The sequence below is a fragment of the Megalops cyprinoides genome, chromosome 4 (assembly GCF_013368585.1).
Source record: "Megalops cyprinoides isolate fMegCyp1 chromosome 4, fMegCyp1.pri, whole genome shotgun sequence".
NCBI lineage: Eukaryota > Metazoa > Chordata > Actinopteri > Elopiformes > Megalopidae > Megalops > Megalops cyprinoides.
In genome coordinates, this window is record NC_050586.1 from 25,045,437 (window position 1) to 25,064,957 (window position 19,521).

General features: G+C 41.4%; 3 protein-coding genes across 3 annotated transcripts; all 3 read left to right on the forward strand.

Annotated features, from left to right (window-relative positions):
• The first annotated feature begins 1,366 nt into the window (after positions 1-1,366).
• Positions 1,367-5,062, forward strand: LOC118776984 (epigen-like). Its single transcript, XM_036527664.1, has 5 exons — positions 1,367-1,463; positions 2,747-2,866; positions 4,140-4,263; positions 4,556-4,708; positions 4,863-5,062. Exons 1-5 carry the CDS (start codon positions 1,445-1,447, stop codon positions 4,909-4,911), a joined length of 465 nt encoding a protein of 154 aa, XP_036383557.1. The 5' UTR covers positions 1,367-1,444; the 3' UTR covers positions 4,912-5,062.
• A 1,761-nt stretch (positions 5,063-6,823) lies between these two features.
• Positions 6,824-9,388, forward strand: LOC118776183 (epigen-like). Its single transcript, XM_036526296.1, has 5 exons — positions 6,824-6,889; positions 8,102-8,179; positions 8,636-8,759; positions 9,055-9,210; positions 9,376-9,388. The coding sequence occupies exons 1-5, from the start codon at positions 6,850-6,852 to the stop codon at positions 9,386-9,388; spliced, it is 411 nt and encodes a 136-aa protein (XP_036382189.1). The 5' UTR covers positions 6,824-6,849.
• Positions 9,389-11,592: 2,204 nt separating this feature from the next.
• Positions 11,593-18,735, forward strand: LOC118775997 (proepiregulin-like). Its single transcript, XM_036526012.1, has 5 exons — positions 11,593-11,906; positions 16,282-16,335; positions 16,545-16,665; positions 16,809-16,955; positions 17,052-18,735. Exons 1-5 carry the CDS (start codon positions 11,867-11,869, stop codon positions 17,107-17,109), a joined length of 420 nt encoding a protein of 139 aa, XP_036381905.1. The 5' UTR covers positions 11,593-11,866; the 3' UTR covers positions 17,110-18,735.
• Positions 18,736-19,521: the final 786 nt, after the last annotated feature.

The following is a 19,521-nucleotide window of genomic DNA, read 5'->3' on the forward strand; positions in this document are numbered from 1 at the left end:
ACCACACAGTTTCTAGAGTAGCAGCTGCATTAGAACATTAGCCCAGCCGTACCCTCTGATGCCATGACAACATCAACATTCATCATAATCAGGACGCCCTCCACAGGACCCCTGGAGGACAGTGACTCAAGCCCCAGAATCACATGGAGCGGAGTTTTGATTCAAATAGTTGATATTGGCATTTTTAAACTTGTAACATTTTATGCAGACACATCGAAAACTAAGGTTTCAGTTGTCCGGTGCTTTACAGCGGGGTTCTGCAATGAGGCAAATGGCAGTAACTGAACTGCATGAGAATGTCCCAGGAGGTGTGCTTTTCCAGGATGAGAGCAACATTCCATTTTAGGAGATGGATCCCTGTGTAAGTTAATGTGCAACAACTGAGTCCCTGTCATACGAGCAGCAGTAATCAGCCCCTCAATCTGCAAAGGAAGTTGCTGTTGAAATTCTGATAGTGTTGGTGTGTGCTGTCAGTCCTGGGCCAAAAGGGGTTTTCCTCTGAGATTTTGATTTCATATGGTCACATCACAAACATTTTGTGGCAAAGTAAAATGAATTTTTGTAACTACTCTTGTAAGCATGTAATATAACAAATTGCCAGATAAGTTAATGTTCAAAAACACATATCACAATGAGGTAGCTCCATGTATTTACTGGCTTTGGATTTACAAACACAATTGGCTGCAGCCTTAGCCATGATTCAGTCATTATTTTGCTTTAATTTGCAAAGCCTGAGTCTAAATTGCTCAGGTACACACAGGTATAGCCTTATTTTTCTACTTCCCCGCCACAGAGCTCTGCCCACAGACGGCTCTTTTTTCAGCTCATCCTTTAGAAAATGACTCCCAATGATAAATATACAGTGCACACTCCAGGTTTACAGTCACTGAGGAACATTCAGGCAAACAGCTGCCTGTTATACCATGATGGAGCTGAAGTGTTGTGTACTGCTTCAATTCACATTTTCCTAGATGCTTTACCTGCCCACCTCTCATAGCTCTTCATGCTCTGTGAAAGTTCCCACCAGCACTGACGCGAGGGCCCATGAGTGAGTGATAGCCAAAGAGGCAGAATAGGGGGGAATATTTGCGTTCTTGGGGCTGTGTGGACGTGCGCTCCACTCCCCCCTAGGCACATACTTCGTCTCACCACAGAGGTTTACATGCTGTCTCTGCATGCAGGTGCCCCGAGGGAACAGGAAATGATGCGGGGTTACCTGCCTAAACATTCAAACAAATGAGAAGTTCCAGGAAGAAACTGGCAGCAAATATGGACGCTTTTCATTGGCTGGATGGGGTGAGTCACTTTGGGGATGCCATTAAGTATAAAGGCCAGGCACAGACACGCTATGAGTTTCAGAGGACTGCACTTGTTGGGGAAGTGAGGAGCAGAGCTTTGACAAGCTAGCACAGAGAAGTCACAGGGAACACCATCAGACACAGAGATGCACCAGCTGCAGAGAGGTGAGTGTTTTTACGCTCTGAGGAGGGTATCACAGTGTTTACAGCACAGAACTGCACACAGTATTGTTTCTATCATACGTGACTGAAGGTCTGTGGGTCTGAAGGTCTCCACATCAGGCAGGAGAGCATCTGCATCTGCTTAGCATCTTTGGAAGGTCTCAGCTTTCTGTCCTCCACTGAGAGGCCAGCGTAGGGCACAGTGTGACTGTGCTCAGCACAAGTATGGAGCGTGGGACTACAATGCAGTCCCAGGCAAATGTAGAGGATAGGTTTTAGGAGAAGCCATTTTCATTTCAAGTGTCAACCAGAAACAAATATAGGTCACAACAGTATGTCAAATGACAGAACTTCAAAAAAGGTTAATCTCACATAGACTCCTAGAGAGCACATTATAGATTTTCTGTTTGTTTTGTCTGCCAAATTAAATGCCTCACACCATTGATCTGAACACAAGATGGTTTGTGAAATCTATTAATTGCTTTTAAATTTAATTCTTTGAACAAGTTTTCACAATACAGTCACAGTGTCAAATGCACTGAGGACAGCTTTCAAATGAAAACTAATAATATTTGCTGAGTCATCAAATTAAACACCAGTACTGCTGAAATTATACGGCTACAAGGAAAACATCAGAACAAGTCAAAAGTCACTATACTCTATGATGAAACATTCCAGGAGGAGGTTTTTCAGTTCTGATTAATATGCTGTTTTACCTGGCAGCACACCCAATACACCAGTCTAGACAGGTACAAGAATGCATGGATCTGATTCTTGTGGATATGTAAAATTCTTTATTTAGAAAATATTAAATATTGTTGTTATTAAATGTTAAAATATTTAGCATTTTAGAAGTATGTGGAAGACAGCTGTTTATTGACATTTTAATGTCCATATCAGATGTCATGTACAGCTGCACCCAATAATACACTTAAATGTCTTTTCCCCAGCAAGCAAGAAAATAATTCCACAAGGAAGGCTACATTCAATTAACAGCTGCATTCAATCAGCAGGATTTGCACTTTGCCTTAGTATTCAGTGTAAATGTAGATGTCATTATAAAGAGCACCACTGGAATGTCTCTCTGTAATTATCATTAGTTCACCCTACAATTCCACAATTATTATTTGAATCTTTCTAGAACAATCTAATACATGTAAAAGAAGGGAAAGTCTTGAGGTGGGTTTCCCAAAGAGAAGCCTTTTTGTAAGTGCTCGGGATGTCCAACTAGATGCTTTCCATGAGGTTATTTTTAAGTGCTTTGTCCTTTCTGACCATACCCACAGCAATCTTCACCCTGACAGTGACGATGGCACTGTGTTGGACACTGGCGAAGGCAGCGGGACTCACAGAGAGCCCTCTCCACTCCACACAACCCACACGAGAGCCCACTCCTTTCTCATCAGGTTAGTCCTCACGGTTCCTCTGACTGCGTCACATACCAGTTACACTCACATCAATGTTGGATGATGGATTGAGACACCAGCCTCTTGCTTGTCTACAAACAATTAAAATCAACAAATTTTGGTTTCCACTTACTGCTCAAATCATGCCCACTGTTTTAGTTAACAGGTTTATTTGTAGTTTCAGTATTCGAGTATTAAACAAGCCTTTTCTTCTATCCTAAACTTATGGAGCCCTGGTGGATACCAACAGAAATTGTATTTCAGCACTCAAGAGAGGAATACTTCAGTGTTGTAGTACGTGGGGGTGTTTGCTGTTCTCATGGGATCAGTATTCATTTAATTCAGAGCAAGAGAGCATGTCACAGAGTGCTGTACAGAGCAACAGTCAACGTATAACAGGTGTAACATGAGAAGCATGAGCAATACAGCAGTGATGCATAGGATAAATCTCTGGGAGCAGCAGCGCTAAAAATAGTGGGAGATGTGAGGAATTTAGATGTTGTGTTGCCCTCAGTTTGCCAATAATATTCTTTCTGTTGTTGTAAACATTGTACTCACGTGACCCGGTGAGGGATGTGGTCGCTGCATCTGTGGCACGCCACTTTTGGGGGGGGGGTTGCTGCTGTGACTCACGGCCCTGGTGTGTTGTGAGTGACATTATCACTAGACCCTGTGGGTGAGCGTGCAAGCACTCCATCTCCTCTGAGCTGGAGCTCACAGGGGAAACCACAGAGATTAGCATTACAGTCCAGGCACACAAGCAGCCCAGCATATATAAACCGTGTTTACATGCTGTTACTCACCTCCAAGTGACGTGCGTTGTTATTGTTAGTTCTACATATTTTTTTAGCTGACACATGCTGCAGCAGCACACCATCTTCAGTTGTTTTCCATACTGTGCCCCCCCCCTCCCCAACACACACACACACACACACACATACTTTCATCTAACAGGAGGTTGTGTTTTTCCGAGTGGAAATGCACTACTCTTCCTGTTCACTGGTTGGTGATGTTTTAGGAGCCTGGTCAGCGGAAGTGCATCCACCTGGCTTCCCATGTCTGTCCTCCTTTGAAAGCTGTAGTCTAAGGCCTGTCTAGCTGATTATTTTTTACTTATCCTGCAAGCTTCAGGTCCTTTTCACTGTAATGTGCTCTGTGGTGATGTAACCCTGGGTAGAGAGTGATTAACAGTGGGGTAGAGAGTGATTAACAGTGGGGTAGAGTGTGCAGCAGTGACTGTGTAGGGAGTTTGTAATCACGTTTCTGGCTCTAGTTGCAGACAGTGAGGAGACGCCTCGAGTCTTGAAGCTGCTGAGACCGTGTTCAGGAGATGACCAGGGATTCTGTATGAATGGCCAATGCAGCATCCACCCTGACCTAAACACGCCCGTCTGTAGGTGAGAATACAATTACCACCCCTACTTGAACATGCCCACCTAGACCTGAGAACACACCTACCACCCCCACCTGAACAAGCCCATCTGGACTCGAGAACACACCTACCACCTCTACCTGAACACACCCTCTAGTAGAATACACCAGCATCCCAATGTGAACACATACACCTGCTACCACAGAAACCTGAACACACTCATCTGTAATTGACTAAACAGCTTATCAGAATGTGATGATGACTTTGTGGGTCTGGCCTTCGGAATGTGATGATGACATTGTGGGTGTGGCTTTCAGCTGTCCCCAGAGTTACACGGGGGAGAGATGCCAACATCTGGTTCTGGACTCTCACGGGGTGGCTGACCCTGAGAAACTCATCGCCATTGGTGTGGCTGTGGCCCTTCTGCTCTGTGGACTTATTGGCGCCCTCTACTGCTGTGTGAGGAAGAGGTACAAAGCCCACACCTAAAGTGTCTTTAAACTCACCTGCTCACCCTATGCAACTATGACTGTCTGTGCAATTATACATCACTGCCTGCATGTCAGCTAATTGGAGTGTTATGTAAAAACCATGTTAACAGCTCTGAATAACGTTAAATTGCAGGTGCGAGAAACAGAAGCCCTATCAGATCCACTCAGATCTTGCCATTTGAACTCCTGCACAGAGACATTGGAGCACAAGCACATGCAGAGGAAAACCCTCATGGAAGACATTTTGTTCCAGTTATTGGCCAGCTCACATTTTTACATTACCCTGGCAGGAAACCATCCAAGGAAGCTGTCTCCTGGCTGTGCAGAGGGGTTTGGGGGGGGGGGGGGGGGGGGGGGTGTTATTGTGAGGCAGAGGTTCTCAGGTGGGTGTGTGGGAGGGGAAGGGTGCTTGAGTCAGGGGGCTCTTCCTGTACTCATCCTTGTTCTCTGCTTATCTAAAAGCTTCATTGTCTTTGTGCAAATTCATTTCTGTTGATTATACCTACACAAAAGGCATATAATTGAGTCATGAGGTAATGCATTTGATGTGCACTTCATCTGAAATATTGTTCACTATGCCTGCAGTTACCTTGAGATTGCTTTTCATCATGTTCTTCCACACCACCCTTCTCTCACTGCTCCATGGATGATGCTTCTTCAGTGCCTAGAAAAAACACATTTCTTGCCAATTAGCTCCAATGTTATGTGTAAGGGTATTTATTGGAAAAAAAATAAGTTATTTGTGTATGTATATTTATTATGTATAATATTTTTGTAATAAATGTTCTAAAAATTCAGCTGTGATTCTGTCTTAATGTTGTTTATTCACTAAGTTTCATATGTGCTTTACATGATACAGTTCCGGGGCACTGCTCAAGTTGGTAAACATCGTATAAACGTTGTTTCATAATAAACAAGTGTAAGTTCTTAACACACATAGGCCTATGTGCTTGCATGGAAAGCAGATATATTCAATATGTGCGACCAGCTGTCTAATACATTTAAGAGACTAAAACTCTGGCAACGGCCTTCTCACAATACCGAAATGGAAATTCCCCGTGACCATTGCTTTCCCGCTCTGTCCCTACGGCGTAGAGGCTTTATTCTGCGACCGGTTTTTTTTTTTCGTACTAGTGGCAACGGTGATCTCATTAGTGACGGTACACTTTTTACAAGTGAGATACAACTTTAACATGATAAAATGACAAGTTTCATATGAGTAGGAGAGACTATGCAAGAAGAGTTTTTAATGTTTGATCGACACTCCTGCCATCGTCCGGAAACTGGAAAAAGGAAATGGCACTGGCTCAAAAATGTTTAGGCTTACTAGTAAGAAAATGTCTGTTACTAGAAAGGACAAAGTCATCACTACTGTATTGCCACTAGTGAAATGGGGGAAACAGTGTTATCTAGTACTACTTAAATAGTAGCAATGGGCGGCTAAATTATAAACGCCTCTCCTTAACAATTCTTAGTTAACTTTTGGCAACTTACAGTGGATGGTGTAATAATAAAATAGCGTGCCATAGACAGTGGCCTTCTTAACTATAGTGACAACGGACGATTAAATCATAAAATTGAAATCAAGAATATATTGTCGTTTTTATTTAATTGCAACGTTGGCTGTACATTTTATTTAACTGGAGGCAACCTATGCCTAGTTCTAATGATGCTGCGTCAACAACATTGTGATACAGTTGTTCTTTTGACTTTAAAGACACGTTACTTTCATACTTAATGTGACTCCTACGAACCTTTGAAAATGACCGTCAGATTGCAACGGAATTTTTTCGAAACTCATCATCATTACGATCATCTCCTTGCAACATTATCTCACATACGAAGTCACAGTGTTGTCATTTCTTCTTCTTTTTAAAGTATCTGTTTAATTCTTTCTGCTAAAAGTTTTCACTTTCGATCATCTTATAAGCACAGCCAAAATACTGTTAATCAGATTGACGTTTGCGTAGCCATATTACTCGTGATAGAACGTTGATGAGTTTACCACACCTCTACATACACATTGGCCTAAAGGCGTCCTCCTTGAGTAGCCTATACTAGGGAGCGCATGACCTACCGCCAGTCACTGTACAGCCGTAGTCCACTGTTGACGCGCAGAAATGAGGGGCTTCACATCGTCTTTTGTCCTGTCGTTGTACGGTGAGTCGTTAAGATACTCAGCTATTCATTTATATAAAAAAAAAAAAAAAAAATCAAGGAGAATAGAAATTAGGAATTTTGCATCTGCGTTGCTGTCGATAATATTTTTCCAAAGGCTATCGGCGTTGAGGTTTATTTGCTCTTTCTTTGGTTCTTGATTATAAATAATTCCTTAATTCGCCGGGACTAAACACGTTTGAATTTCAGCTCGAGAAAGCCCACGAATGAACTAATTCCATTCTTGGACTTAATTATCTTCCCTGCCTGATACATAAGTATCAAGATAAAAACAGGCAGGAAAGTATAATTCAGGTTGAAAGATATGTAAGATAATGAAACTGAATGTTCTGTGGACTTCATGCAAAAGATTTCCCTTGCTTAAATAGAAATTTAGAAGTGTGTCTTGTCAGCTTAAAAGCTATAAAAAATTTCATTGAGAAAATGTGTCAAGTTCCTTGCAGAGTGTTTTGACCTAAAAGCGTTTAAATGATCCCTGCTCTCAATTTTACTTCTGAGAACTTGCAGGTTGTTCCTTCCTGCTGAGACCACATCTAGTCCTGCTATCAGTGTTCTGTTTAAACCACATGTAACAGTCATAGCTAGCTGCAAAAGGTGATGAAATATAAGATTTTAAACACCATTGCAGCAGAACTCTAGTCAAAAATGAAAAATTTGATAAGCTTTATGATGGTTATCAGGTCTTACATGCATGATCAAATATTTCACATGATGGCCTGTAAGCCAAGAACTCAAAATTCTGCCAGTCAGTGGTCCAAAGCCAGCCTTTCTGCCAACAAGAGCTCTTCATGTGAGAGAGCTCAATATATAGCAACCTGAATCAAGAGACAACTTTCCAGTTGTTTAAAGAAACAGAAAATCATACAGATAACCATATTGACAATCAATGTGTGTTTTATGCGTGTTGACAATTTCATTGTTCAAAACTACAGTACAATTAAGACGAAACTAGGTTACTGTGACTTCCTGAAAGAGTGTCTTGCTTTTTGGTTCAGTGTCTAATTAAATGAATGAAAAGGCTGTGTCTGCCCATATGCACAAAACGTCTGGACATGCATGCCTGTGGCAGAGAGCCACAGGCAGAGCGAAAAATGTGTAAAAAGGCTAGTGTAGGACATGGTTTAATCCCTGTGTGAGCATTATACTTGTGTGTGAAGAGATACTAGAGATACTAAAGCAGTATCTGTCTCTCAGGCCTGCTGCTTCTTTGGCCAAACATCCAATCATCTAGGCACTCCCTAACCCAAGTTCGAAATAAGTGCCCAACATCAGGTACCAACAGTCACACTCTCTATGTCTCTGTCTGTCTCTGTCTCTGTCTCTATCTCTGTCTCTCTCTCTCTCTGTGTCTCTCTTTCTCAACATCTCTGCAACAGCACACTGCCTTTGTTTTTCCATGCAGTGATTTCTCTCACACAATACAACAGGGTTTGATCCAGCAGGGGTTTTATTTTTCCAGGTGCGATTGCATTACTCTCCTTGTCCACTGGGGGGTGCATTACCTGGAGCCCTCAGCTCCAGAAGGCCCTGTGTATTGCATTTCTGTACTTCAAGCTATTTTAATGAGTGTTTTTTTCCAAGTGGTTTTCCTGCTGTTTGATTTAGTGTAGAGAGTGATTAACAGTGGGGTAGAGAGTGATTAACAGTGGGGTAGAGAGTGATTAACAGTGGGGTAGAGTGTGCAGCAGTGACTGTGTAGGGAGTTTGTAATCACGTTTCTGGCTCTAGATGCAGACAGTGAGGAGATGCCTGAAGTCTTGAAGGTGCTGAGACCGTGTCCGGAAAAATACCAGAACTTCTGTATCCATGGCCAATGCAGCTTTGACCCTGACCTAGACATACCCGTCTGCAGGTGAGCATACAATTACCACTCCTACATGAACACACCCACTTGCAATTGAGAATACGCCTACCCCCCCCCAAACCTGAACATGTACACCTGCTACCACAGGAGCCTGAGCACACTTATCTGTAACTGACCGCACAGCCTCAGTGAAAACTCATAAAGTTGTGTGAAACGATAACTGTGTTCTTGCCCTTAACAGCATACGATGATGCCACTGTGGGTGTGACCTTCAGAATGTGATGATGACACTGGAGATGTGGCCCTCAGAATGTGATGATGACACTGTGGGTGTGGCTTTCAGCTGTGTACCGAATTACGCTGGGGAGAGATGCCAACATCTGGTTCTGCAATCCCGCAGCGCGAGAGCCGACCCTGAGAAACTCAACGCCATTGGTGTGGCTGTGGTCCTGCTGCTCTGTGGACTCATTGGTGGCCTCTACTGCTGTGTGAGGAAGAGGTACAAAACCACACCTACAGTGTTTTTAAACTCACCTGTTCACCTTATCCAACCCCATGCAACCATGACTGCCTGCGCAATTATGTATCACTGCCTGCATATCAGCTAATTGGAGTGATATGTAGAAACCATGTTAACAGCTCTGAATAAAATGTTAATTTACAGGTGCGAGAAATAGAAGCCCCAGCAGATCCACTCAGGTCCATTTGAACATCTACTCAGAGACTTTGGGACATGAGGAAAATCCTCATGGCAGACATGTTTGTTCCAGTTATTGGCCAGGTCGCATTTTCACATTACCATGGCATTTTCTAACAGGAAATAAAGGAAGTTGCCTGGCTGGGTTTTCTGTACTCATCCTCATGTTCTGCTTCTCTAAAAGCATCAACAGCGTTTCATTTCAATATATATTTTTATTTCATTGTTGCAACTGTCATCCTCTTTTTATGTCATTTATTCACTAAAGGCTTAATATGTGTTTTACACCAGTCAAAACTTGTCAATAATGCTGTAATGAGAGAATATTAAGAGAACAATTATAAGAAAAAGGTTAGAAAATAAGCTGGTACAAATTCGTAGCGAAGTTGTTTCACACTACACTCTATAGCCCTGTACTGGACTCACTCTAACCCTATACTATACTCTGACACTACACTCTAACCCTCTAACAGACAATGTAACTATACTTTAATCCTACAGTACACACTAAAACTACACTCAAACGGTGTAGTACACACTAAAATTTCACTCTAATACTATAAAACACCCTGAACCTACACAGTCTACTCCAGTGCTACACACTGACATTACACACTGTATTACACATTCACGTTACACTATCTAACCCTGTACTATACACTGAAATTACACTGCATAATCCTTGACTACACTCCTGATATTAAACGTAGTAACCATTTATTACCTCCAGCTGGCACTTGCAGTCACAAGAACCACACTGACACATTTCATCTTCAGTTAATACCATTTTTTTTATAATTCATCTTGGAAAGCACGAAACACAGAGAGGAACTGCACTTGAGCACAGTGAGTTGTGTGTGATAAGTTCCCATCAGAGAGTAAACAGACACTCTCTGCTGCGGGATACAGAGAGGTGCATTTGGGTGGAGACATTAGAGGCAGTGCAGACTCTGCTGGCAGTCTTAGTAACCACACCCAGAGGATCAACTCTACTGCAACTCCAACATTCACTGACCTCTCTAAAGAGTTGCTTGAGCAAAAAATAATACCTTGTTTCAATCTTAATGAACCATGAGTAGCATTCACTCATTTTCCCCCTAAATGCTGCTTGATCTTCCTGTCTCCACCCGGATGATTATACAGCACCTGATTCCCAAATTTCTTCTGAACACCTCCACCTTCATCTGTGATATATCTGTCTGTCTGTCTAATAATATTTAGGATATTCACATCACACTTTACATCAACAAGCTCTCCTTTCTCGAACTGTCTACAGGATGGATATATGGCATGAAAGAGGAAAACAATAATCTCTGACTTTAAAGTAGATATACACAATCTGAGCATCTAGATGTTAGCCATCAGAATATTGAGTGACAAAGCTATTTTTATAAACGTGTCAAATGATTAATGATTTGCACATGTGAGTAACTGGCCTTTTTCTACACTGAAAGCACTTCTCCTTTAGACTGCACTGTAACTGTGATTGAACTACAAAACCCTGCAATAATTACATCAGCAACGAAGACAGATTATGAGAGATCTGTGTTCTACCCACAGGTGTCACTGTTTACTTACTATAGAATTTTATAGTTGAGTATTACCTGACATCCGAGGAGAGCGTGAGAGTTCCCTCTACATGTAACCCCTTTACCTCAAAAATGCCATCATTTCACATAATAGGTCAGGTTACAATGATAACCTAACAAATACTATCAAAGCATCCGTCATTTTCATGACAACATATATTGCCTTATATGTTTGTACAAAATAATCCAATTGACTTCACACTTCAAACTACTGTTAAAATTAAATGTAAAAAATGCATGTCGACAATATCTTTCACGGGAACTGAAACACAATGTTACACTTTGCCAGGATTTTCCAACACATTTAAGATAGGGTACAGCCCAAACGAGGTATTTCATAATATTACTAAAATAATAAAAACTATATAACGTATGATTAGTGTTTCTTCCAATTTACACTGTATTGTTGACATATGTTATTAGATAAACTATCTTATATATATACCCTGCAAGACTACCTTGGTCCATTCAGCTAAAATGGGCTGCCTGTTCATAGTTCATGAAAATAAACTATTTTGATGTAATGTTAACGCGTGTTGCGCAACTGGGTCAAAGTTTTTTTTTTTCCCTCGATCTAACTTTGCAACCCCTGCGTTTGATTCAAGGTGAATGAACCACCACACCCTCACCTACACCTAATAACGTATTCGATAAAACAGAGAAACTGAATGAGTAGGACGTTTTGTCTACGTCTGGGATTTCGTCGTTCTTTGGTCCGCTACAGATATTGTGAGACACGTCGAAATACCGGTAATGCAATCGTTGCATACCTGCTTTCATACATCCCACGCGCTTTCTCAGAGAAGACTACGGAACGCGTGACACCGCCGGTCACTATACTTGTCGTACTTCTCTGCTGACCCACGGCCATGAAAGGTTTCAGATCGTCTTGTCTCCTGTCAGTATATGGTGAGTCGTTAATATATTCTTTTCCGGTGAATGAAGTAAAACAGAAAAGCTACTTGTCCATTTGGGCAGCTGCCAATAGTGGTTTTCCAAAGATCGTCGTCGTTCTGTGTTTTTTTTTTCAGTCTTGCTTTGGTTTTCTTAATTGGCCAGTGTTCTGGGTTGTTTCCGAACGTTCAAATCACCGCTAGGGCGAATTTTAACTTGGGTAAGCGCATATTTTTAGTTGGCTATAGTCAGTAAAGGATGCATGTTGGAGGCGATAATACGTGAATACATAAAATATACTGAGAAAAGTCCTGCACAGGTAGGAAGGCACACCCAGGTATAAAAATATATGGCAAGCACGGAAGGTAAACAGAGGACGGGTATGTTTTGTGGAATTAATACAAAATAAGCTGCTATTTCCCCACGCTACTTTTATTACAACAGCGAAATTAAAAGTAGAAGTTTGAAGTGTGATTTTTCCCTTCAAATTTCTCATATTCATGCCTCTGATAGGAACAAACAAAACTAATAATTTTTGACGGATCGATGCTACTAATGGGAAAACGTAGTGTTACGGGCCGTGTTGTCTACCATTTATTGCGTTCATTAATGATGGACGCACTTGTCATCCAACATGCACTGAAAACAAATGGAGACGCCAGCTGGCTTTTTATCCGGAGCTGTTTTTCCAATTAACAAGACAGAAAAACTGGAAAAGCTACACGTGACTTCTACAGCTGCCCGCTGCACAAGTCTAGCAGTATCATTTTTTAAATTAGTTTTTCATATAATCCAATAGGAGATGCAGGACAAAGTAGTATGGTTACCTGTTTTTTGTTGTATCCCAAAACAAGCATGTTATTTTAACCAGATAGCAAATACATTGCTTGACAGCCAGATAAATAGCTGCTATAATAGCTGGTACTTTACTTGCAAAAGAAGACTTATCCATGTAAAACATTATGCCTGGATTAATAAGTGTTCTACCTGCCTTGACTTGTCAGTGTTAGTTTGTTATTGTGGTGGAAAACATCAACAACCCATATATTGCTATTCAGTTTAATGCAAACAAGTGCCTGCCATATTTTCATGCTGGATTTCTATGTATGAAGCTACTGAGTGGTTTGAGCTGTCTCCCCATGACAACATGACAACGCTCCTTCTCTGTGAAGATGGTACTTCCACAGACTTGCTTGCAGGTGACAGGACATGGTGACCTCTTGTTGCCTCCTGAGGAAGTGGGATGGAGCCAGTATGTTGACCAGCATGACTGAATGAGGGAGAGTTAGAGAATCAGGTTGTAATAGATTAGGGTACTACTATTTGGTCAGGGTCTTTGCTGTAGTCTGGCAATAATGTTGATACACAGGAGTGGCACTCTGTTCCATTATCATATTCACAATACTTAAGTAAAACTAAAAAAAATGCCTTATAAGCAAAGGTGGTTGGTTGTTGCTATTGCAGGTTCTTTCTTTCTGTGTTTCTTAGCTTTGAGAAGAACCTGGCCAAAAGGCTAGCAACATAGCCAATTTTGAGCTATCAGATAATATGGAGACATAGGTATATGATATAAACCAACAGGTTCAAATGTTAGTGAACAGAGCTTTGACCTTAAATATAAAACAGGAACTAAAAGGAAATTTCCATTGTAATTCTATACAGCTGTTTACTGAAAGAGTAATAAGAGACTGGATCTTTAGCTTGCAAGATAAGGGTTACAGAAGACAGCTTGGGGGGATTTACCCAGCAGAAATGTTTAAATCAGTATGATCCACTGAACAGTGACTCTTGGGGTCATTCATTTATGACATTAAGAGCACAGGATTGTGCATTAAAATGGCTACCAGTGACAAATTTGTGACAGGAGAATTCCCTGTTCCTCAGGTGTATCATGCTGGTTGATGTTAAGATGACTACCTCGCGGGTCAAGACGGTGGGGTTTTTAAGTGGCAGAAAACACATCATTTCAATAATTGCCTGTATGCACCCTTGATGATGTTACATGTGAAAGCCTTCACGAAGTAGGGGGAGTTCTACTCATTCCATTTACCATTAGCCACACTTCTCTTCATAAAAACTCAAACATGTTAGGAAGTACAAGGAGGAGTTCAGACCATTCAACCCTATTTGCCTTGAATCTAGAGCAAATTTGTACTTGTGAGGAATTTCAGCCTCAGAGTCTCTACCTCTAATGCAAACCCAGGGAAATTATTCTAAGCATTCATAACTTTCTCTGTGAAGTATCATCTTGAAGTATTAGTGTTATAATGTTAAAGGCACTTTACACTAATTTCCACCTTTGATGCAGGTGTTGTTCTCAGAGCCACCTGTGTGGTGCGCATAATTAATCTCTTGTAGAATTTTAAATACTTCAAAACCTACCTCAATCTGCATTTATTGCGGTATAAGAGATTAAGGGTTAGATTTACCAAAGAGTGTATTTGTAACCGCTAATGACAGAGAATCTAGTACATTTTGTGCATGTGCTTATGGCTGTGACATTTTTATCAGTGACAGTAATGTGAATGATGTCAACCAAAGACAACACAGACAACTGCAGGTTCTGTAGTCCCTGTGTGGGGAGCCCATCTGAAGGGATAAGGGACCTGACATTTCCCCTTTGAAGAATCTCTGTCTCTAATCATTCTACTTAACGTCAGCCTCCTCTTCCCTGTATCACCCTCCCCTTCCTTTCCAAGATTATTGGATTAATCTCCCTGCTCTTCTGAATGGCTGATCTTAAGCGCTGCTGTTCTGAATTGCTGATGTTACATGCTGATGTTCTGAATGGCTGATCTTATGTGGTGCTGTTCTGAGTAGCTGATCTTGTGTGCTACTGTTACGAATGGCTGATGTTACCTGGTTCAGCAGAGCTGTCACTCCCTTGATGCCCTAAGGTCATGAAATGTGTGCAAGACTTTCAAAGTACCCGCTATTCCAGAAAGGGCCCTTGCCAAGCAGGAGCTTTTTTCCAATGTTTATCAAGTCCTTTACATTTAAACTGTTCACATTGATCTTTTACTTCTGACAGCCAGTATTTCTTCTTCACTCAAGTTACATATGTTATGTGTAAGGCAAAGAAGTGCACAGAAATAGTGCTGTATATTTAATATGTATTAAATATATCACTCAATTTAAAATTAATTAAATATCTCTCTATTTAATATTTAAAGCATATTAGATATCCCATTTATCACTGACCCCCTGTTACGTTGTTTACTTTCCTAAAGTGTTTCTGGAGTGTGGAAAATACGCTCTGTCCTTTTCACGCTTGTTTGTTTTCTTGTGAGAAAATTCAGTGGTGAAACAGGTTGGTCACCCATTGCTGGGTGGTGCTCATTGATTGTCTTAGTTATAGGGATATATCAATTAATATCTGCGATAAAGTTGTAAAGTTGGCTTTGTTGCGACTTTCCGTTTTATGTGGGAGCCATAAAGTCCTTTGGGTGGTGAGGAGAAAACAGACAAAAATATTTTGATGCCATAATAGTAACCAATGTTTAGAGCCATATCACCCAGTTACCTCCGGATTGTTTGACTAAGCATATTTATCTTTGGCGAAGATGTGGCAGGAGGGCGTACGTGTGCCATGTTCTAGCAGGGCGTGTGTGTGCCTTGTTCTAACACGCTCAGGATCAGCGCTGCTGCTGGAATGCAGCGCTGGTTTTCTGGTGTGTGCTGGCGCACCGGACATGACCTAGAAGCAAGCCGGGGAACCTCCCCACGGTCTCCTTGATCTACGCCCACGCGTACACCTCTGATCCCAGGTGCACAGACCTGGAAGGTTCAAAGGCACCACACCCTGCGAAACTATTTACAGCGTCGCCGTGACAGCGTCTGGAAAAGGCTGGAGGCAGAGCAGTAGAGTGAATAGCTGTAACAATATGTTGTGATAAGAGTTCTTTGTGTCATATTTTGGACTTGTTTTCATGAGATGTTCCATCTGGGTGTCTGCAGAACAGAAACATAAATAATAAACATCAATGTAATGACAGGAGCTTGTTTAATAATTCTCCTCCCCTGCCCTGCCCTACAGTGAGGAAAAAGCAAACACATGTAACTGACTGAGCAAAGGAACAGTTTAATTAGTTGTACAATGTGCCATTGCTATACTCCTCCCATAGGGGGTGACACATCCTCCCCTCTCACACTAAGGAGTTTTGGTAACTGCTGCTTCTACAATAGTACCTTCCTTCCCTCTTCTTGTGAATTTTTCAAGCTGTGTGAATGTTATGGGATTATGAAATTAAGCAATGTATAAACATTACATTTATTTGAGAAATTATTTAGTCACTTTGTTGATGCTATACTTTTGCAAGAAATGATTTACTCTCTGTGTGAATATTGGGCTTGTGTGTGAAATAGTCCTAAACCTCTCTCTGTTTCTCAGGTCTGCTGCTTCTGTGGCCAAATGCTCACTCCACTAGCCCCTCACCAACATCAGGTACCAACCCACCCTCTCTCTGTTTCTCTCTCTACCTTTTTTTCTTTTCCTCTCTATCTAACTACTTTTCTCACCACTTTTATTTCCCCCCTCTCTTTCTGGTGCTCCCTCTCTCTCTCTCTGTCTCTGTCCCTCTCTCTTTGTCTCCCTTTTGCTCTCTCTGGCACTCTCTGCCCTGCTCATGTTGTCATGTCTTTATGATTGTGCAGGTTCTGTGGACACTCCCCATGTGGAGAGAGTGATGATCCAGAAGTGTAACTCCAGCATGGAGGAGTACTGTTTCCATGGAGAGTGCATGTTCCTGCTTGACCTCAAAGAGCATCACTGCAGGTGAGAACACCCACTGTGATGCATGCTCGTGCGTGTGATTGTGAGTGTGTGTGTGTGTGTGATTGTGTGCATGAGTGTGTGTATGTGTGTGTGAGGCTTTGTATGTATGTGAGTGAGCTCTCTAATTCTGTGCTGTGTTCCAGGTGTGAGAAGGGCTATGCGGGACACAGGTGTGCTCACCTGGAGCTGGTGTTTCAGCCGTTGAGTCAGGAGTACATAGTCCTCACTGTGGTGTGTGTGGTCTTTGTGGTCATCGGCATCACTGGAGTTGCCTACTTCTTCTACAAGTGGTAAGAAACTGTATCTGTGTGTGTGTGCGTCCACATCCGTGTGTGTCCCTGTATGTCAGTATTATCCTATGATCTGAACATCTCTCTGTCTGGCAGGTATAATCGGAACAGGTGCCCACCTGCAGAGAAGTACCAGGAGGTGCAGATGGCATAATGGGAAATGATTTCAGTCAATATTACAGGGTCTCTCCATGGAGCAGGCTAATTGGAAAAGAGCATATTATTTAAAAAGATGAGATAAAGATGAATATAGTATTTAATATCTCACTACTCAGTGAGAGCTGAATGTGGCAGGTGTGGTCCCATTGCCGGGTGTCCTAAGAATGCTCATAGGGTCACAACTCCACACCTGTACACCTGTGAACTATGCAAATCTGTAACAACCAGGCCCATGGCCTTCCACAGAGCTGTCCTATAAGACTCATCCTGTAGGATTTTATAGTATTGTCATTGCACCCTACAGGATGCATGTGTGTGTGGTGTGTGTGTGTTGGGAGGAGCAGAGAAGGTGTGTATGTACAACAAGGAGCTCCTGATACATCTTCTGCTTTGCTCTTATTTATATTTATATTATCATCATTACAACTTTGCAACTGCAGTGTTAAATGTGGTGTTCAGACAGGATATGATTTGTAAAGAAAGGTTATACTGCAGAAAAACTGTGTGCTTGTTTTTATTTGAGTTGAATAGAACCCCTATCGCTATCAATTTTTATCTATAAATTCCACAGGATAACAGTAAGCAAGGTTTCAAAAAAGCCCATCCTAACACACGTTTCCATTTGTCACAACCAAAACAGCTTTATATCTAGGCCTACCTACTGTTCACACATTTGTTCTGATAAATAAATACCATAATTGTGAGTAAATCAAGTATACATCAAGCTTCAAGCAAACAGTAGCTATTCAGTGGCTTACATAGCTAGCCTTAATCACACTTGTCTAAATCATTACTTCACGCAGCTAGATGTAAGATGCAAGCTAGCTTCAGGAGGTACAAATAGCTAAATAACTTCATTTACAGTTCTCAGAAATACCTTGTCTGTGGTGGTGACTATGCCCAAATTTTGTTCACTTGCACTTGCCTGTTTCTTCAGAGCATCTTTTTGGCAAGGATGCTCTGAAGCATCATTGCACAGTATGCATGGATACTTGCAGAAGGGCCTGTCCTCTTCAGTCAGGCCACAGTGAATGCAGTAATGTGCAGAAGTGTTGAGACAGAGAGCAGAGAGCTTCAGTATTCCCGGAAACTGATGCTGAAGCTCTCTGTGGAAGGCATTCTTAGCCTCAGCACTCTGAGGTAAACAGTTAACAGTCAGGCTTCAGGAACCCTGTAATGGGATGAGCTACCATGACCTGCCACTCACTAACTCGTTTGAACCAATCAAAAGACTGTTCAGAAGTCATCAGTAAACACACTGATTGGTTCAGTTGTTTAGTCACTTCTAATGCTCAATTTTGGGGTTCATGAAGCCTCACTCTTCCATCACTGGCCTTCTTTTTTCCTTTTCATCAGTGTGTCTAAGGTGAATGCAGATAGCATGTTCTTCCAAATGCACCATCCAGAAGTTTTTTTAAATTATTTTTTCTTTAGGGATTACATACATAACTCCATACATGTTAGAGCTTTCAATATCTCCAGCAGAGGACAGTGTGCACTACACAAACACAAAGTGATTGTTTCATTTCAGTTGTTTGATCTAACCTGTGGAAATCATAGTTTTTTATTCATACCAGATGCACATTTTGGTAAAGACAATTGAATACCTAATTGCTATTTTGCGGAAACCTTCTGGGAAACAGATTTAAACGGAAAATAATGGTACCTGTAGTAATACCTGTTGTGCTTGTTTTTTATGCATAATTTTTGTTTTGTAAAATTTTCTTTATTTTTGCATGGCAGGTTCAGCAATATTGTTTTATATTAAATGTTTTAACTGTAAGGAAATCATGTAAATCTGTAAAAAATTGTATATTTATATGTTTTTTAAATTGCACAATAAAATGCTTCTTCAAATGTGAGTTTATTGTTTTCCTTAACAGGACACAGATCCCTACCTGACAGGACCATCCCACTGCTAACAGTAGATGTTGCAGCACTGACATAAAGCAATCTGATTTTTTTCAGGATTTACCAGAAGCAGGGGATACAATCCCAGTGAGACTCTGTATTTTACATGATCAGTACAAGGTCTTTCTGAAGGTTTAGCCCCCGGCATGATGTTTTATTTGCAGTATTGTTACTGTGCTGATTTCTGTATACCTGTATAAAAAGGGCATTACAATGAACAGAAGCTGATTGATTGATTGATTGACTGATTGATCCAGGCTGACATACACAGCTTGCATATCATTTACCTGTTGGATATTTAGTGAAGCATCTCTTCTGTAGTCCCTTACCAAGCATGAGAGCACTGAATCCAGCTCCTTAAGCAGCTTGGCATGCATCCATACACTCATTTCAAACCCTGTCAGTGAAGCTAGACAGCATCATTTAATTCCCAACATTTCCACTCTCTATTGCCTTTCCATTAGAAGGGTGTCACTTTCTGTTGCCAGGCTAGCAG